Source organism: Zophobas morio, unplaced genomic scaffold (assembly GCF_036711695.1).
Source record: "Zophobas morio isolate AGI-343-1 ecotype UQ-CSIRO unplaced genomic scaffold, CSIRO_AGI_Zmor_V1 ptg000031l, whole genome shotgun sequence".
Lineage (NCBI taxonomy): Eukaryota > Metazoa > Arthropoda > Insecta > Coleoptera > Tenebrionidae > Zophobas > Zophobas morio.
The window spans coordinates 11,569,405-11,590,678 of record NW_026972136.1 but is presented as its reverse complement, the minus strand read 5'-3'; the positions used below and the strand labels follow the sequence as shown (position 1 = coordinate 11,590,678).

The window sequence follows — 21,274 nt, the reverse complement described above, 5'->3', positions numbered from 1 at the left end:
TATTATAAAATGAAGAAAACCTCTAAAATTATTTTGAATAATGAAAGTCTGGTTGATTTCATGTATATTTCACTAAGTGGTGAATTAGAATATGCTGAGATATTGAAAATAAAAGTTAAATTTTGAAAGGCTATATATTCTACATTTGGGTCTAAGAATTTTTTAAATTATATTTTCTCTGTTCTATAAACAGTCCTCCACAACGTGTCATAGAGTTGGTACACTATTTTTTCAACACCCTGTATAGTTGGAAAAATTATAAAATTACCCTGTGCCACACTTTCTTCACAAACATATTCTTTTAAAGACATTTTTATAAGAAAAAGAAGTTCTTTTTTGTACGAATTCATCACTTCAAATTTTAAAATTTTCTCTTTTCACACATATGAGAGATTAGAGTTGAATAAATTGGAGTTTAGTCATTTAAAAAAATGAAAGCACAAAACAAATTCTACTAAATGCTCTTAAAGGAGATACTCTATTCTATTTGAAAGGAAAAAGTTAATATCGTTTCCGGAAAAACCAAAGGCGATATAATACTAGCAGCACTTTTAGTATGTAGACTTCTTTGTGCTAATTAGTCTGTCTAAATTTCAAACTTCTACCATTTGAAATGACTAAGATATTAAAGTGTATCAGGTATAGCGGAACATCCGGTATATACATAGGTATATAAATATAAATATGTAAAAATAGTCCATTATTGAAGCGGAAAGTTCTCAAAATGTTAAATCTAAACACTATGTAAAGTGATATTCTGTGCTTATAAACCTCTAATAAATTATTGTTTATAATAAATCTATTATTACCAAAATTTGTTTCGACGTATTAAAATGTTATAAACAAGTAGGAATGGTAAAATAAGAGTATAGAATTTTTTGTAGCTGTAACATTAACTCCTTGTAATACGTCATTCGTAAGTTAAAAATTCTGAAAGGTCCATTATATAAATTTTGGTTCAGTTAGTTTTATTTGAAGTCATAAAAATATGTTAAAATAAAATCAAAGTCAATAGAACTAGATTTTTATGTTTAAAAAGAAGTTTATCATTGATAATATATATTATGTGATGACTCATATTGTCCTTAGTGTGAAGAAATATACAGGCTGATAAAAAAAATGACGGATTTATTCGATAGTACGCTGTTAAGAAGGTCCTGCAGAAGTCGAAAAAAATTGTAAAAAAATCTCTTGACCAAATTTTTGAAAATATTAAACTTCAAAATTGAAAAATTGAAAGTGAATCGTATTCTAGTAAATTATTATTATCAAATTATTAATAACTACTTGTTTAATAGCCTATTAGATAATTCAGTTCATTAAAACGAATCAGAAACTTTTTTTTTTGAGTTTTTCAAAGCCATACGTCATTTTTTTCATCACCTGTATATCGGGTGTCATAGAAAAATTCTGCAGCCCAACATGGATAGAGATATTAAAATTCTGTAAACGCCATTGCTTCAGCTTTTCGGCGTCGTTATGCCAACCCATGTTTTTTTAAATAACAACATATGTATCTTTTAACAAATTTTAGTAGATTATTATTTAAATTACGATTGCAATATTAGGTGTTTATTTCATTTTAAATTGCTAAACAAAATAATATTTATATAAAAAAAAAAATTGAGGTTGAGTGATATAAAATATTGCCAGTATATTTTACAAAAAAAAAACAGTAAAATTTGTTTCAAAAAGAGTCATTTAAGCATATGGTCGAACTGTTGTCGTTCACAGCGAACACAAAACTTCGTATTAGTTGGCAATTAACTACGAATCATAAGTTAAAAAGGCTAAACATACCCAATTTGTTTGTTTTAATCTTCTCAATCAGGTAAGGGTCGTGGATCCGTCAGGTCTTTTATGTATAGTTCAGCAAAAGATATAGTGCGGTTATGGCTTAATTGCTAGTCAACTTAACGTAATTTTTACCAGTTCGTCACAATGAGGACAGTAAATCCGCTTGCCTGGCCAAGACCTTCTCCTGTTGTAAGAGTAACAAATAAAAATTATCTCAGTAAGATACGTGACCGACTTTAACTGATGTAGGTTTAACGTGCCATCGCTTGTATTTATTGAATTTTACGACGGATCCGACGGATAAGTCTAAGGATCTTAAATCTGGGCTGCCAGCTGGCCATCGAATAGGGCTTCTATTAAACCAATTTTCTTAATAAATATTTTTAAAATAAAAAAATGATCTTATTTTATAAATTTGAATAACATTTACTGGTCAAAATTTTGAGGTTGTGTCATCACATTGTTGGTGGAGACAAATTTTAGTTTTATCGTCTAGGCGAAGTTCCTAAAATACATGTAAAATTGACAACAATCGGTCCAGTTACTTCAGAAATTATTTGACAAACAGACGGAAATGAAACACTTATTTTGTCATACTCTAGTGGGCCATGACGTCAACGTTAAAAAAACTTGAAAGTAGCCATTCTCCGGATGGGCTGTATGACAATACGTGCGCAGCTTCCGCACTGTTTGAGTCACAATTACAACGTCCGCAAACATACTGGATATAGCAAAATAGTAATTTTCAATATTTAAAAAATTATGCGGACATTTGTTTCATAATTATCAAAACTAATTTTTTTATCTCGCTGCATTTGTATCAAATACTTATATCAAAACTTACATCTAACGATATTGTATCGTTTTTAAGGTCTCGATAAAAACGAAGACCCAATCATGACTCATTTAGACTTTTTGTTTAGACCGTTGCCATGGAAACACGCCTCTAATCGCCGTGTTTTGGAATTTGAAACAGTGACCGTCAGCAGTAATTCAACTACGGGAGTTCATTTTGCTGCGCTAGTGAAATTGTTTGATTTTAAATAAAAATAATGAATGCGGTTGAATATTTAATAAAAAATCGTCATCTGATAAAATTGTAGTGAAAAATTTAAGGAGACCCACCCCCGATTTATTAATAAAAAAGTGTTTCTGGCGAAACGAGAGACTTTCATAAATATTTTAATAGATATAAACGTATGATAAACTTTTTGTCGGTGTGCGGTTGTGAAAAAATAAATTGTTTTGTTTTGTGTGTCTCTTCAGTAATGAGTCTAATGAGTTCAAACTAAAGGTATGTGGACACAATTTTGTCTATTAATTGGTAATAAATACCAGTCTGTTTTATATCTTCATATTTAACTAATCGATCAAAGTGTGTCCCTTGATTTTAAAAGGTCACGAGCCATCACTGGTTTGATTTATTTTGTCTATTTCATAGATAATCAAGTTTTTGCTAAACATGTACATGTATATTAAAAACAAACGCGAAGCAAAATACCTGATATCAAGTTATAAAGTATCACTCACAGTCACATACACATTTAAATACAAATATCAAATAAAGTAACAAAATTTTGTTGAGCACCCAACTAGAAAAACAAAGTGATAAAAATTCATTCTCGGTTTTTGTCCCTAAAGAGATGAATCGGAACGCCAGCAACGTTTTGAAAAGTTCGTTCGTTGGATTACAGGCATCTGCGTTAAAAGAAAATGATATTTGATTGATTTTGTCCCTCAAAACAGAGCAGAGGGCTTATTCAATTAATTAAGTAAGTGTGAAATGTCGAGTAAATCCAACAATACGTTCTTATTTTACGCTCGACAAGTAAAAGATCGACGGCGGTTATTCAAATAGATTTTGTTTAGTAATTACAAAGTGAAAAGTCAGCGTTTATTGCCAGTTAAGTAACAATTTAGGATGTGTATAATTAGTTCCTTGTTAGTAAATAAGTATTGTTTTGTGGTGACCTGAGATAACTGACAAGATGGCTTCAAGTCAGTGACGTGTGCTTCTTAATACATGATTTGATTATTGATGATTTTGATTAAAATTATTCTCAGTTGTAACGCTATCTCTACGACTCAGTACGTGATGGAAAAACAACGCCATTTTATAGGAGTACATTATTAAAATTCCCGATGCCGGGGGCTAGAACTTTCTTTAGCGTAAGATCAAGTTTCAGTTAAACAAGGAACGTTAAGCTCTCAACTTTCGCTAACACAACTGTTTAATTCGTTCCTCTTCATATTTTAGTACTCCTACCTCAAAGCCCAATCCTTGTTCTCGATCGACGTCACCACAACGCTAAAATTTCCGAAAAACACCCGTTATTTTTCCGTCAAGTTCGGCAGGTTTGCGTTTCTTGCCCCACAATAATACTCCGACCCCTCGTTACTGCCGCAATCATTTAAAGCAAGCCATTAGTCAAAGGAACCTCCATTCGCATCATCCGGAACAAAAACGAAACAACAATTACATTCTGTGCAATCAAACCATTGAAGGTCTCTATTCACGGATTCGTCGGGTCCTCCGGTTTGCTTTCATTCTGCGAGCAAGTGCTGTGAACGAAACACGGTCGCCTCCTCTACCCTAATTCTATTTGGCACGTCGGTATATAGACCCTAATTAATTTATTGCGTTTCATTTTCCCTGAGAGTCGCTTTAGTTTCGGTTCGGGGTGCGAAACACCCTCCGAATGCAATAAATGTAGCTCAGTTTGACTATCTCCCATCTAAACGTGTGTTCTACTTCAATCAAACTGGCGGAGCGGATTTCGGGAAGGGAAGGTTCGCGTGCGTGCAAACCACCCTACGCGGGGTCATCGAGATGGGAATCGGGCGGTTTGTTAGTACAGGTAATGAAGATATGAATGCCAGGAAACGACATGCAAACAAAGAGTCTCTTAATTACAACAGAGATGTACGGAAGGGGAGTAGCATTGTAGTTGGGTTATTTGGAAGAATTTCTGATTTCAGGATTTCTTGACGTTCTAAACGCTTCTTAACGGTATTTTTAGTATCTTAAAATTATTGAGAGCATGACTGATAAACGTTAATTAACATTTATCCATACATCTCCTTGAATAGGTTAATGACGTCATTTCAGCATCTGGTTAAATAAATTTTGCTTTACCCATCATTTTTCAGTTACTTATTAATTTATCACAGTTTCGCTAGCACACTTACAAATTTGTTTATTTGTCTGTAGTTAGTTCCTTCGTTTGTAAACATATTTTTATTTCTTCTACTGTATTGCATCTATAAAATAATGCAATCTCTTCAGTGAATCAAATCGGGCGCTTTTTGCAACACAGTCTATAGACAGTTCGTTTATGAATATGGACTCACACAAAATTTGTCTAATCATCTCTGCTAACAGTTTCATAGCGTCACCCCAAAATTTTTCAAGGTAAATGCTTTTTAAATTTGATAAAATAACATACTACTATACTTGTGGATTATAAGTCCGCCTTGAGTTTTTACTCTTCAGTAAAAAAAACTTCAGTTGTCAGACAAGTTCTGTCTAAAAATATGAGAGCAATTTTAGAGATGTATTTCTGGAACGATGAAAGATGTTAAATATTGTCGCGTGTTTACAGTATGGAATTTTTCAAAATTTTTGCCATGATTCTGTATTTATGTATTTTATTTATCCAATATCAAGAACCACATTATTTTATTTTCAACAAGATGGATTCAGCGAATAAACGTTCTACAATTATAAACCTAACCTGTTTTTTGCAATTTACACCTGAAGTTGTGGACAATGTAACTCGAGTAATCAATCACAATGTTTTTAAAAATTATATATTTATAGACAAAGTTAAGTTATTTGGGTTTTATGGTAATATTTTATATCTCCTATGTTCGTACTTATGCGGTAGGTCCTATTATCTTATATTTTGCAACATCTACAAACACACCTAAGATAGCAAAATAGTAATTTTCAATATTAAAAAAAATATATCCCGAAGTTTGTGTCCTAATTATGAAAACTATTTTTTTTTATCTCGCTTCATTTGTATCAAATGTATCAAAACTTACTTCGAAAGATATTATATCATTGGTAAGGTCTAGATAAAAATGGAGACATATTTAGACTTTTTGTTTACACCGTTGCCGTGGAAACCACGCCTCTAGTCGTTGTATTTGGCTGGAATCGGGTCACATTTGAACAGTGATCGCTAGCAGTAATTCAGCTACGGGAGTTCATTTTCATTCTAATAAATTTAGGTGAATGTCTAATAAAAAATCGTCCTCCGTCTTACGACGATAAAATTGTCATGAAAAATTTATGAATAAGAAGTGTTCATGGCAAAACCAGAGACTTTCATAAATATTTTAATAGACATAACACGTATGATAATTTTTTGTGGATGTGCGGTTCTGAAAAAAATAAACCGTTTTGGTTTGTGTGTCTCCTCAGTAATGAGAATGAGTTAAAACTAAAGATATGTGGACAAATAATTTTTTACTTAAATTGAATGTATTTTCGTATTTATTTTTGTCACACAATTTCGTCTATTAATTGGTAATAACAGCCATTTTTCTATGTTCATATCTAACTCATAAGTCAAACGTGCCCCCATTTTAAAAGGTCACGAGCCACCACTGGGAGATATTATCTCACTTTAGAGACTCGGGTTATTATTTTGGTAAAATATATATTCCAGAATATGAATTATTTGGTTATTAATTTATAATAATAATTTATTATAAGATTGGAGTTTCTATCCTAAATTAAATTAAATTAAACACTACCCATAAAAAGTAAAAAATGTGCTTTCCATCGTTACTCATTTCGCATTCATTTCGCATTTATCATTTCAAATTTCACATTTATTGTTTCTCATTTTCCATTTCTCATTCCGCGTTTTTCATTTCACATTTCTTTTTGTTCATTTCTTATTTCTCATTCCAAATAATAAAACTGGAACACTTGTTTAATATTTTATTCCATCTATTTTGTTCTGTTCATTTCTATGTTGTTTCTATTTAGAGTTTCTTTTTTTACTTCCCGAGCATAAGCTAAGAAAGTATTCTACTCAAATCCATCGGACGACTGGCTGCTTTCATGTTTTCTCGATGTTTCATGATCCCTAGAGTACCAAAAAATAGGTCTGCCGTTTCCGTCCGTCCGTTTATTTGTCTGTGGTTTGTCTGGATTTGTATTAAACAAATAATCTCTAAAAACTATTGGACCGATTGTTGTAAAATTTTGTGTGTATATTAGGAATTTCATGTAAATGATAAAACGCTAACTCAAAATTTTGTACAAACTTAAATTTCGTAAAGTAGTATACCCCTACACTTGTGCTTTATAAATCCGCCCTGTGTTTCGTTATTATATATTTTTATAATTGTTATTGTTTAAACCTTCTTCAGTCCACAGCGTTTCTAAACTTTTATTTATCAAATCGTGAACGGTTCACCCCATTTTCTTCAAAATGTAAGAATACAGTAATGTCGCACCCGCCTGTATTCAATAATAATAATATTAATAATATTAAATTATGAAAAATAACTATTGAAAAATTAAAAATAATATTCGAACCGTTTTGTTCCGTTGTAGCTTAATTAATTAATTAATTAATTCATTAATTCTTTCCTTTGTTTGAAGCAAACAAACTGGTAATGTCTGGTATTTGAACATGCAATCGTCGAGTTCTTTGGAAGTATGAATATAAACACTGGAAGTTAAGCATGTTATTATTACTGAGGGAACATTTTTCGCCACTGATTATCTATATCTTTTTTATTGTCCGCACTTGCGTGGACCACGCCCTATTCTAATCTAATCAAATTATGCATCTGTTTTTTGTTACTAAACAAGGTTATTGATTTAAATGAAACGATTGATGTAGGTTCATGGTCAGAATTACAATTTCAACAGAAAGTACGTGGGGTCACTTTAATGAGAAGACGGTTGTTTCAGATAAATTTATCACTTTACCAGTAATTCTTCTACCCTTCCACTTGGCAAAATGTTTACCGTTACGCAAATAATTTGTCATTCATATTATAATAATCTCCGAACACTGTAAAACGCTAACCAAAATATGTCTGATCACCAGACTTCGGCATAGTGAAAGTGTTCATTGGAGTCCGATCGCCAGCGCTGTTGCAGTCGTGGCCTACAACTTCTGGAATTCTTAATAACAATTACTACTTTTTCTCGGTTTTTCTCAGATATACGAGTTCTCCTAGATGTTAAAATGCTTTAAAAATTAAAAATGACTGTTCAACATTACAATTTTCATGATGATCTTGATCCATAAATCCAGATTGTATTGTATAATAATAATATTTTATAAAAATATAAGTCAGGAACGCACAAAAAGTTCATAAAGCGTAGGTTGCGAGCTCGATTCCCTCAGAGGCCCTTTTTTGTTACACGGTAACTGATATTACCTACATATTTTTTAAATTTCGCAAAATAAAAATGTATATATTTTTATGTATGTGTACACAAAGAGCATTGGAACTCAACACTTTTAGGTGAATATTATTTAATCATTTTTGAGATGACGTCACCATATTTTTGAAGGGTAAAAATAGACGAATTTTAGACTATTTCTTGTAATCACTAGAGCGAGCTGAATATTTCTTTCAGATGTCGAAAAGTCTAGGTTCTAAGACAAATTGAAAAACTAACTATTCTCTTTGGTGACATTATATTTGCGTCTAAGAATTTTTTTCAAACTACCGTTGTAAATTCCTCAAGCCTGTTGTTTATGTATTGTTATTCAGATTTTTTTAACGATGTTCTTGCAAAATCCATAATTTAACGATTCGTTATATAAAATTTTATTATAGCAGGGGTCTTTATTATTCACTGCCTTAATGTTTTGCTCTTGTGATTCATTCGTTTTTGCTGTATATCGATTTGCGACATTAATGAGATGAATTATAAATACGTGGATTCCGGTTCTCACTTAATGAATTGCTGATTAGTTTACTATTTAACTTAGTATTATGTGTCATTTAACCTGCAAATTTACGGATTTAACTCATGTTATTTGTTCACGCATTGCAGAGATAGAACGAAATTCTACGGCGTTTGTTCGAACATAAGTACATAAGTCTCTAGAGATTTTAATTTCGGAAAAGTGAAAACAGATCTACAGAATTAAAAAAACAAAACTGTTAGTGAGCTGCCACTCATCGTGCTGGTACTATTGTAAAAGCCAACATTCGACGTCAAATTTTTGTAACTGTGTAAATTATTTAGAGATTTTGTTCTGATGACTGGGTTTGTTGCAGGTGAATGTCGGACGGCGTTGGGGATGGAAGAGGGTCGCATCCCTGACCACGCCATCTCGGCGAGCTCTTCATACGAAGCGAAATCTGTGGGACCCCAAAATGCAAGGTAAGTTCTTTCTTTCAATAATCGCCTTTTTTAACTAAAAACAACTAAATTCTGGTAAATAGCATTAAATCTGCGTTAGAAACAACTACAGAATTTATAACTTCAAAAGTCTGAAAATGTATTTTGTTATCATCTTGACTGCGCCAAAAACGCAACCAAATTAATTCAAATGTGAACATCGTATAAAAGAACAATAAATCGATTATGAAGTCTGTTACTTTTACTGGTTTTTTGTTGGTTCGCGGCTCCGAAATCAGAGCCTAAATCTAATAGCAGGTGTGCATCCGGCAGCGATTCGTATTTGTAAAGCAAAAAGCGAAACCTTAAACAAATATCTCCGTTCTTGCCTAAGAATTGGATGTTTTACATTTTAAATGTGAGGGAGTCTTGCTCTATCTCTGCTAGATATCTTATTCGGGAGGAATCTAGCATAAAACTTTATCAAGAAGGGGAAACTGTTCGCAAATTCGATTTATCAAACTTGTAATAAAAAATAAGTGCTTTTCCTGCCATGAGCTACGCAGATCCTGTTACACCTTACCCTCTTCTCTTAACGTCATCGGGAAAGTGGTAGTTGATTATACCGAAGTAGTTGATCAAATCAGGCAAAGCGGTGTTCTAAATCTTCAACTTCCACCTTAGAATACGGCGAATGCAATCAGTAACCGCCACTGCGTAATTGACAGCAAGTGATATAGTGAAAAAAGAAGTGTTTTGTGGGTTTAACACGGGCTGCCCCCTCCGGATGCGTGTAGATTTATTTTCCCTGAGAATAGAGGCATGTTTTCCGTTCCAAGAAGGGTCATTAGCTGTTTGTCGTGGCATTGAGCAGTCTACACCCCAAATGGGATAACATTCGCGAATAATGGAGGAAACGTTCGGTTCGGTGCGGGTTGCCAATTTATAAACCGTCTATTCGAAACTGGCTTTTTTGCGTAATAGAGGTATTTTACGAGCCCGTATTTCTGCAAATAGGTCAACAAGAATTTCTATGCTGCAGACGGATTGAAAGTACTTAAACCGGGGCCTGGAATCGCTGCCAAGCGGTGCTCCAGGGAAACTCGCTTAAACAATTTTATTGCAATCTGTTGCATTATTTCACAAAAATGTTTGATCTCTAAATTGATTAGGGACATGTAGGTCAGTTTGTTAGTATAGATCGCGTTCTACATTGGTATTCAAATTTAATAAAATAACGTGTACTTGTAGTTTATGAATCCGCCTTATACAGTTGCGATTAGTTAGTTAGACGCCCAAATTAGATGTTCATTCAATTTTCGAATTGGTAACCAGGGTTGAGACGTCCTTGGAAGTCTCCAAATCAGCCGAGCGTCATCTAGTTACCCCGATCAAAAATAAATGCGCCGCGCCGCTTCTAACTCAATCATTACGTACACATATCTTGAAACTTGAACTAGGCGCAAAAGCGCGAAATGCGAGTCTCTTGGCGGCTCATTAAATTCACATCCTTCTCCGCGTTCGGCTCGATAACTTCTGCGATATTACCGATATATTTTAAGAAAATCACTCAAGAATCTCGCAAGCGAGAATTGTTCTACTTTGAATTGTTTTCCAAGTCTCGTGAAACTCCAGATTTCTTGTTTTTGAGCTAAGAGATATAACTAATTGCTTTTGCGAGGCAGTAAAGCGCGAAAGCATAAAATGTAGCAGTTGAGGCTTGAAAACTGCCATCATAAAACAGGTTGAAATCTTCACCATTGTCCACTTTATGTTTATGGTGCAGTTTCGGAATTGTCCGCTTCATGCGTAATTGTTATGGTTATTGCAGGTTTCACCTTAAGTGTAATCGGATTTTAACAACCGGAAATTCTTTATAAACATTTGAATTATAAGAGTGGAGTAATACTGCACTCGAGCTAATGAGACTCGTTACTTTTAACTTTGTTATTGTACGAAGTAGAATCGGTGTTCTGGAGATAAATGGAAAATTCAGCGGCTTAAAGTATAAGCAAATAAAGTTAGTTGAAGGTTGGATGCATTCATTCCGAGCTGAGAATAGGAGAGTTAGAGCTAAAAGGACGAATTTGCGAACAATCGACTTCTGTCTTTAAAGATGTAGATTTAGCGAATTATGCTAAGACTATTGTGTTAGATCTTTCAGGAGTTATTAACGCTAAATCGTTTGAATCGTATATTTTATACTAAGTTCTACAACTTTCTCTAAAACCTGGGGCTCTAATTTGCACTAAATGGAGAAACATCAGAACTTAAGAGGAGGATTTAAGGAGCAAAAAATGCATACGTCGTTGTAGCTTGAGTTTCACAAGGGGATGTTCGTTTCCATGCAGACACTACCAAATCCAGATCTATATTAGAAGGAGCATCTCCTCAATAAAATGAGAAGTATAAAATGCACGTAATCTAATACGGAAGGTAGTTATGCTGCAGGGGGATATTCTACTGTATTCCTTGATCTAATTTATCATACGTTTACCACTTGAGACATTTCCCTTGTTCGAAATGACTGATAAATGACCACTTCCTTTTACTGGAAACACTCATTGTAGACACTTTTATTCTTCATGCTTTATGTCTACTTAATGGCCAAAAAAGTAGCTTCTCGTTGCAACAATCTATTTATTAAACTTTGTATGACACGAGCTATCCAAGCACTATTTTTAGCCACATACTCGTAGTAAACAAACAGCAGCATTTCGAATATCTGCATTTTTCAATTTAGTCTTACAAACAATATTCATTTATACAACCTACGAACTATCTTAATTGAAAACTTATCTCACAAACATGTCGGAAAGCGCTTCATGCATTTTACACACTCGATATGTAGATAGAGCACTCATGGCATAAGATTTGCAGAAAGTTATATTTTCTATCATTTAATTGATCTCGCTGCTGCTGGCATGGGCCCATCACGCTTATTGCAAATAAATAAGTTGAACAAAAATCCTTTACCGACTCGTTCTGAGGGCACAGGCGTGTACGTGCCAGCAGCAGAAGAGACCATCCGAATCTCGTATGAATAAACATCTCAACAGTACAGGCTAAATTCAGAGGCAAGACCACACCAGCTCATATGTAATATTTATAGTGCAAATAAATCATTCGGTTTGATATTTATTCAGCGGCGGTTCCTGCTCCTACTCCTTGTCATATCGACCGACTCCTCGAGTCCGCCCCTGCACTGTGTGCAATATTGGCCGAGGTAGTCGAGCACCACGATATTAATCAAACAAAGTGGATTCTCCAGATGCTGCAAAAGTGCAGCTGAACTGTTATGGTCCATTCGAGAAACAAAGTTTCAGCGTTCAGCCAAGTGGAGTTGCTCTGATAAACATTAGAGCTTTTTCAGCGACGATTAATTTTTGGTGAAGAGTGTTATCAGAGCTGGAGGTTCGTGCGAGAATTCGATCACGACGATGTGTGTGGAAGATGGAAAAATCCAAGCTCAAACGTGTAATGCATAACTCCGGAAAAGGAGTCGGTTTATACATCCTTTTATGCTCACATCTCCACCCATAGATACCGCGAATATGGTTTATAGGGAAAAAAGAGACTTTGGTTATATTGCTTCGTATTTATCTTTTTGTCACTACATAAACTCGCGTGTGTAGAATGGAATGGCGCTCCGGATTTATGGATTCCGCACTGAATTCGCCATATTTTTCTCGATTAGGTGTACGTTTATTGAAACCGAAGGAGCTTGGTTTACATTCTCGGAGTTCTAGTTTGTGTGTTTTAGTTGGGGAATTAGTTTCAGATTATTTTCTAAATTGTGGTGTGTATTGATTAAACAATAAACCCAAACTGTTCGAGTCGAGTGTTAAATATATAAGGCAAATTGTTCAAAAGGCGCCACCTAGTTTGAGGTTCTACAAAAGAATAAACAAGATAAAGGAAGCAGATGATATTTTGATTAAAAATTATTAACAATAAATAGATTTCGTCTTCGGTGTCATTTGAAATTTGGTCAAAGATAAACTAAAGCAATTAAAAATATATTGAGCTTGAATATACACATTTAAAATAAGTTTATACATACAAGGCCATCTGTTAATCACTGACATGGCAAAAGAAACAATTTACGTCATTGGGAGTCTAGTAAAATTTTTTCACACCATGCAGTTATACCTAGGTAGTTTATTTCACTTTAGAGTTATTTCATTACTTGCAGGCAGAAATTTTCGCATATTTTAAAGAATATTAACGACAGATCTGGAATGAAATCACCATAATCACAACAGAAGTAATATTAGATTAAATTTAGTTCAAACAAACTGATTTGCTTCATTTTCGTGATAACCATCTTTCAAATGTGTCAAATGATTTGAGACCTTTTTTGATCTAATTCTTCTTCGTCAAGTTCCACTAAATTTTATTTTAAAAGTAATTGTCATACCATCCCTGTCTTGCTCTAAAATGATTATAAAGTGTGTTCGCTATAAAAATAGATCGTTAAATAAATGTGATACTCAGATGTCTTATTTCAAAAATATGAACTTCAATACGTAAGGATCTTAAAAAACAAATTATGAAAATTAATAACCAAAAATTATGTCCCCATGGGAAATTATGAATTCTTTGGGTGATTTCTTGAAAAGTATCTTATTAGTTGTTATCTGATCAAAACCAAAATCGATCGTTAAAAATCTTAGAAAATTTTGACAGCTTCGAATAAAAGAATCTATCTACAGGACAAGTGTCGGTGGAGTACCTGCTTCCGTATTTTCCATTCTTTACTTCTCAAGTGTAATCTAAGATAGTATTGAAATCGGGTTCATCTAGCGAAGGGCTACTGTCATGTTTTCTCGACGTTTCAGGATCCTAAAATATGAAAAAACTGGCATTCCGTTTTCGTCTGTCTCTGTGTCGATTTTTATACTAACATAAAACGAATGCTTTGTAAGCGATCAATGGCTCACTCTTAAGCGCGTAATAGTAAGCGAAGATCGCGAGTTCGATCTCCTCACGGGCCTTTTTTATGCTTAAACTATGACTGGTATTATCTTTTTTTTCTAAAAAACTGAATTTGTTTTATCTAATAACATTCGACCAATTTTTGCGTGTAAGTATACTGTAATCGAGCCCAGTACTGGCTAATATAAGACTGATTTAGGCAAATGGTGTACCCTCTAAAAAAAGGCGGGTGGGCGAGGTTAATACTTGCTAAGATAAGACTGATTTTGGTAAATAACATACCCTCTAAGAAAGTAGAGGGTGGGCGGTGGGGCTAGTACTTGGCAAGATAAAACTGATTTTGGCAAATGAAATAACCTCTAGGAAAATAAAGGGTGGGTGGGCGGCACTTGCTACGATAGGTCTTAATTTGGAAAATGATATACTCTCTAAGAAAATATACTAATATTGTGTTGCTTTCATGTTTTTTCGACAATAAATGACCCCTGGAGTGCGAAAAATTAGGTGTCCTGTTTCCGTCTGTCTGTCGTTTGTGCCGATTTTAATTAGTCAAAATTTGGCCAATCATCCCCTTCAACAATTTGATGACATCCACTGTAGTGAGCTCTAATATAATTATTGCGTAATGGACATTGTCTAAATCGTATGAAATAATGTACTCCTGTACGAATCTGCCTTGATTTTGTGTATTATTATTATTATTGTTTGTTTGTTGTTTAATTTGTCTTTGTTTTTAAACACATAGTATAGTTTTGGAAATTTCTTTCCACTCTATAAAAGTTTGTTGGCAATAGAGAGACGGACGAGACGGAGTAGTACAATAGCAAGAGATATTTACAACTTGAAGTTATCGCGTGCCGGTAATCCCCAGATGTTAGAAAGCAGAATAATTCAGGTCCGGACAGGGCCCATCGTTACTCACGAACGAAAATGAGCATTAATTTATGAGTACAACTACCTAGTAAATGTTCTCCGACAAATTCGAGTGAACTGGTGTGAGCCATAAACATTTTTTACCATTGTACTACCTCGTTATTGTCAATAAAATTTTAAAGAGTAGAATGAAATTTCCAAAATTATACATACGAGGCAGTTTAGCAGCTAACTTAAACTAATTTAAGCTTATCATCTCTTTTTTTATCAAATCACCCCACATGTCTCGAAAATGTAAGAATATAGTAATGTTGCGCTAGCCTATACATTATAATAACAAAACAATAATTGTCATAATAACAACTCGCCCAAAATTATATGAATTTATAATTTATAACCAAGTTTACTTTTAAGTTAAAAATTATTTTTCACCTCATCAAATTGAAATTTGATTTCTCCAAAGTCTTTGAGACATTAGTTTAAACTATACTTACTTATCAACAAATTTCGTGCCTTTAATTTTTTCCTCTGTCCCATTAAATTCTTCACTGTATGTGGTAGGTTTGCATTTTGGGTCGTCGTTGGTAAACTGTTTTAAATATTATTTTTTTAATGTGGGCGAGATAATTTCTATGTAGTTTTTATCAGCGTCTTCAAAAAAATTTAATTATGAAGACAAACCTGTGGTAGTGACATATTTAGTCCAACGAAACAATTAATTCTCTTTGACTATGTTAGTTTTAAATGTAACTGACTATATAAATTATGTCAGTTTTCAAATTTGTTCAGCTTTAGCTTTTGTTATTAGGAATTTTAATTTTTTTTTCCGAAAATCGTACTTGAAGTCGTTTATTTGATATATTTATTAAATCTGAATTTCTTCATCTAGTTTTCATACTATGCCACCCACACTGCTAATTTGGAACGTGTATTACGCCTTTTATTCAAATACCTTTGTTCTCGAAATAATGATTTGCGGCTTTTTTTCATTGACCTTTTTGAGTGATTTTTTTTGTAAAGAGTTACGTGGAGTTTTTTGGTTGAAAATTATTAGTTCATTATTGGAGATTAGGAGTTTGTTAATATGTCTTATTATTCATGTGATTATTTGTTTATAAGATCTTAGATAACATACATAACTGGGATTGGCCCTGCGAGATATTTAAATAATAATAGTAATAACTATTATTATAAAGGATTCAATAACATTATATCACCATTCATTCCACCATGCGTTCGAACCGAAATTATAAATTAGCATGATTGAAAGTAGTGATAGCAAAGAATAGGTGGAAGTCGTTTGTATTGATTTTCCAACAGCAGTTGATCAGATACAACACTTCATTTTATGGCGGAACTTACATATATGACTTTTCTTCGCTACTTGTTTTTATTTACTCCATATATTTTTTAACAGCGAACATCTGGTGCACTATAAAAATTATAAGTCGTCTGGGGTCTCTCAAGGATCAGATCTATATTCTTTGCAATTTTTTGTTCTAAGAACGATATTGCGCACCATTGAAAATTGTATACCATTAAAATAAAATGATGCTATTTCAATGTTTATGAATTAGCATTAGCCTATTAAGCAACTTTATATTACGTAAAATTCACACAATGTAGGAGACTAGGATTAAAGTAGTAGTAACATTTACTTTCTCTTTATTGGAAACCATCAATAAAGTGCTTTGGATTTCGGTAATGATAATTTACAACCCTGACCTGGTCTCTGATTGCTTGTTTGATAAGAAAGGTTCTATGAATCAGATGTGCATGAACACATTCTAGGTTGTAACGGTCAACAAGCAGTCAAGCGTTTTAAATCATCACCATTACAATCCAGATCAGTTTATTAGAAGCTTTTAATAAGCACTTTTGGAAAAATAATTACAAGTAACCGAAGTACTTAAATAATTTCTTTTCATTTTGTTTTGTTTAAATTTAGGTCATAATGTGTTTGCAACGATATTTAAAAAAATGAGTTTCGTTATAGAGGGTACATATCCTACTAGAAGTTACGATCTACTTACTTAACGGATTCAGTTATGACTTTCTCAACACTCAATGAACTTGTAAGTTGTTAAATTTTTATGGAAGCTGCTGACTGTATTTTAGTGTTAAGCGAAATTAACTTTAGAATTCCACGATTGAATTCTAAACAAGTGCTAACTATAAAAGGAACTCTTTGGTGAGCTCAGGAAATGCGACTATTTTAAAATTAAAGCTTGATCAGAAGCAAAAACGACACGCATTAACGATTCTTATAAACCAACTAGACCCAATGCTAGTATTTTATACTATAGAAAGTAATACTAGAACAAAATCGTATATATTGTAGCACTTGTGTATATTTAGATTTCCTACTCGCTTATTCAATAGTGGCAAAATTAGCGACGGAGTACGCTGTAAATGACTCCTCAAGCTGACCCCAGCCATGCACTTGGTCGATGCTTTTCTCGGTGAAGAAGCTCGTTACGCCAACATCAGACCCTTGTGGAGGTATGATAAGCTCAATAATTCGTCGTCCCGGTGTGAGTTGAAGTGCAACTCTCTAGTGCAAGGAACGTAAGGAGGATCCCTTGCGTGTTTTACCGTCATTGAGGAGTAGGAATGCTGCCGTTGCTATGGTTGCGCGGCTTTAGCAACCTGTGGGTATATGGAGGAACTCGCGAAAACCTCCTAACAAGGTGGGAATGCGGGGGGCCGGAGGTGGAGGTTGTGTGTTCTGCCAATATACAGAGACCGCCGTCTCTCAATGTCTGTACGTTACCTGGATCGAGATATTCTCGAAATTGGATACTGCAAAAGGAAATTTAGGGATGTGAACTGTACGGAATAATGACTTGCCGAGGAAATATCTTTTGAAGGAAATATGTATTTGAGTGCAGATGTTCAGATAGAATCAACCGCTCAAACAGACCAATAAAACGAATCAATAGTTACGAGGAGCCGACGCGCCTTCTGCATTCAAATTTCTTAATCGATCAGGTCTTAAGAGAACAATTCGCGTTGTCGCAGTCATTTTTCTTTGATTGTTCGAGTTTTTTACTTAAATCAACTACTCGCCAGTTACATTATCTCGAACGTTGTTATTCAAGACTCGAACGACTACCTATAAAGAGGCTTTTAGTATTTCTGTAATAAAATGACGGAAATCCGATATTTCAGAGCTTTTACCGTGTTTTCATACCGGCAATATTTACGTTCACATCGACGTTCTACCTCCACATCAGAAAATTGGCTACGCCTAACAACTTTTCGATTAGACGACTCATTTCTCCCAAATCTAAATTGAACCTCAAACTTCCCAACAATGTGGGTCCCCTCAAGAAAAATATCAGACTCCCGGGACCTCAAACGATATTTTAACACAGCTCCATGTGCGATTGGGGCCGTTACAATGATCGCTTTGATACTGTCGGGATCTCCGTATAAAAAGTTATGTAAATTTGTGATTTATTTATATGGCCGGTTTTAGTGCTGCCGCCCTTTCCCCGAAATAAATCATACATTTCATTACTCTTTTTTATTATTGTTATTAATATTATTATTTACAGGGTTGGGCAAAATACACTTTCCACTGTAATTGAAATACAAAATACAAAATACTTCAATTTAATGTATTTGAAATACAAATTACAAAATACATTTATGTCTTGTAGTTGAAATACAAAATACAAAATAGTATTTCAAATACTTTTAAAAATACAAAATATGTTCAGAACAGTGGCAAAAATAAAATTTTGATAGAAGCTCGTTCATAAAAATTTTAAAGTTAACTGTCAGAATTCTTTCACTATCTTTATAAGTTGGCCCCAAAGACTTCAAATATATATAGACTGGCTGTCACCCTAAATTCTATTGTATTTCGTGAAGCAGTTCTGTCAACAGAAATCGCCGCCATTGCTGTTACTTTTCTGTCACTAATAACACCGCAACTACCCATACCCATAACCTATTTCTTTTTTATGTATCACTTTCAGTTGTGACGTGGATGTGATCACAGTTTCTTTGGTTCTTTTGATCGTGTTTCCGTGCATTTAAGATTCAGCAATTATAGTGTTGTTGAAGTTTATTAGTTTGTGTGTGTATAGTGTGCAAACTCACTATTCATATGAAGTCGATTGTATACGATTTTAAACTTCCCGCGGTTTCGGTCACATCCAAAATGGCGACCGGTTAGCTTCAGCTTTTTCGTTTTATCGCCGGTCTATATATATTTGAAGTCTTTGGTTGGCCCTGTATGTTACATTCCATGTCCATCTAGTGTCAATTTGTCGAAAGTAAAACGCGTCGTTAAAAATATTGTGACATTTCTTCTAGTTAATTTTATTCCTAGTTAGAACCAAACACTGCTGCCAACATAAATTGCGAAGTTCTCAACCGTCATTTAATTTAAACTATGGCGCTTCTCTATGTTCTCTGTTACAACCCAAAGTCATTTAATAGATTTATATTCTCTATTAACTAACCTTGGTTACAACCATAGAATATCCTGTTACTTCTCGAAGTACACGAACATACACGATCGCAAAACTGTTGTAATGAGTAGTTTGATAAAATGTATTTCAAGTAATTGAAAATACAAAAATACAAGTTAAAATGTATTTGAAATACAAAATACAAAATACATTTGTGTCATGTATTTGAAATACAAATTACAAAATACAATTGTATTTCAAATACTGTATTTCAATTACAAGTAGTTCAAATAGTGCCCAACCCTGATTATTTACCATTTTGACTACACCATCGACCCGAAAATGATCGGCATTGAGACAATACTTCTATCATTATGGATTGATTATTTATTAATATTAATTCGGAAACGATCAATGATATCTCATATGCGAATTATTTAGATTTTTATTATATCAGGATTTACAGTTATGTATGTATTCAAATCTCATGAGAGAATACTTTCTAATTTAAACACACCTCTAGAGTTCCACAGGGCGAAGTGCTTGATCCTCTATTGTTTTTGGTATACATTGACCATTCGGCAAGAAAGTTTGTTTTAATTTTGGATAATACCTACCTTTTAACAAATCGTACATTGCTCGGGGCCAATTTTGGAGCAAGGCCGCTGACATCTATGTAGAAAAGCAAAAATTCCCGAATGGAACCCTAAGGCACCCGAAGAATGAAAATTCGTCCAGAAGATATCACTTTTTCAATTGTATCACCTATCATCAATCTTAAAACTATTCTCAAATAAACAAGATTTACATATATTCAGGGCAATACCTCTCACATCTCGTAGGAGTATAATTTAGTGAACATTATATTATTAAGTAGCTTTTTGTGCAACAATTTTTCAAAAATGACAGCAAACCCTGTAATTACTTAAGTCAGTGTTATCATCTTTTTGAGTCAGGAACTAGATAGCTTTCAAGTCGCAGGTGAGGAGTCCCCCGGAAGCCAAAGTAGTCGCGATTTGCATCCCCCCGTTCTATACATCATCGATTATCGCCCGTGTCGCACAATCCGGAAATGACTAGCCGTTAAATGGAGCAAACCGTAAATCTTATTAATAATTGTTGCCATGTCGGCCAGTCCGTTCTTTATTCATTAAATGCAGATTGGCTGTGTGCCAGCCGTGCTAAAAATACGGCGGAAATTGAGAGTTTTGTCCCACAAGCGTTGTTTATTATCGAGGAGTAGCAACCCTTCTTCAAGCATGCACCATCATGCGGACAGTCGTGAAATATAAATGCGAGGAAAAGATAACTCGTCGAAGAGATGTTTCGCTACCCTTTTCGCAGCCCGGGACACGGGGACAAGCTGGATGCCGGCTGAGGGTTAATTATGACTTTACGTGAAATGGGACAAATTTTAAAATTGTTCCAAGTTGCTGGAAACCGCGAAAGAGTGTAATTTATGGGGACTTGTTGGCGGTGAACGAGGGTGCCCTCGACGGTCTGGTCACCGAAACGTGTTCGCTTTTTGGTTTGGACCTTTTTGTTTCGACACTTGGACAGTAAACGCAGATATAACAATTGATTGTCTGGTAAGACTGAAAATTGTTTTAGTTGCATTCTCTCAATGACCTGACAATCTGTGGAATGAGAAACTGCAAGTCTTTAGAAGAGTAATAAACCAAAAGGATAATGAAAAAGGCAACAGTTGTGTTAAAACACCACCCGTGATAACTTTTATCGTTAATAATATTCTTGTGTTAGTAACGAGTTTCAATTTTCACTAAAAAAGTTCAATAGTCGTTGATCCAATTAGCGTAGTTGGCAGCTACCGTCCCCTGTGTTTCCCCAACGAAATGTGCACTCACATTCCCTTTTTCTCCCTTTTTTTAATATTCCCAGGTTGGTATCTGCA

General features: G+C 34.1%; 1 protein-coding gene across 2 annotated transcripts in view; it reads left to right on the top strand.

Annotated features, from left to right (window-relative positions):
• The window catches only part of LOC135139276 (epithelial discoidin domain-containing receptor 1-like), a 466,539-nt gene that overhangs the window by 119,866 nt on the left and 325,399 nt on the right, over positions 1-21,274 (top strand). For both annotated transcript variants that reach the window (XM_064069455.1, XM_064069454.1), the window contains exon 3: positions 9,064-9,169. In XM_064069455.1, the coding sequence (XP_063925525.1) occupies positions 9,064-9,169 (106 nt within the window). The remainder of the gene's footprint in view (positions 1-9,063; positions 9,170-21,274) is intronic.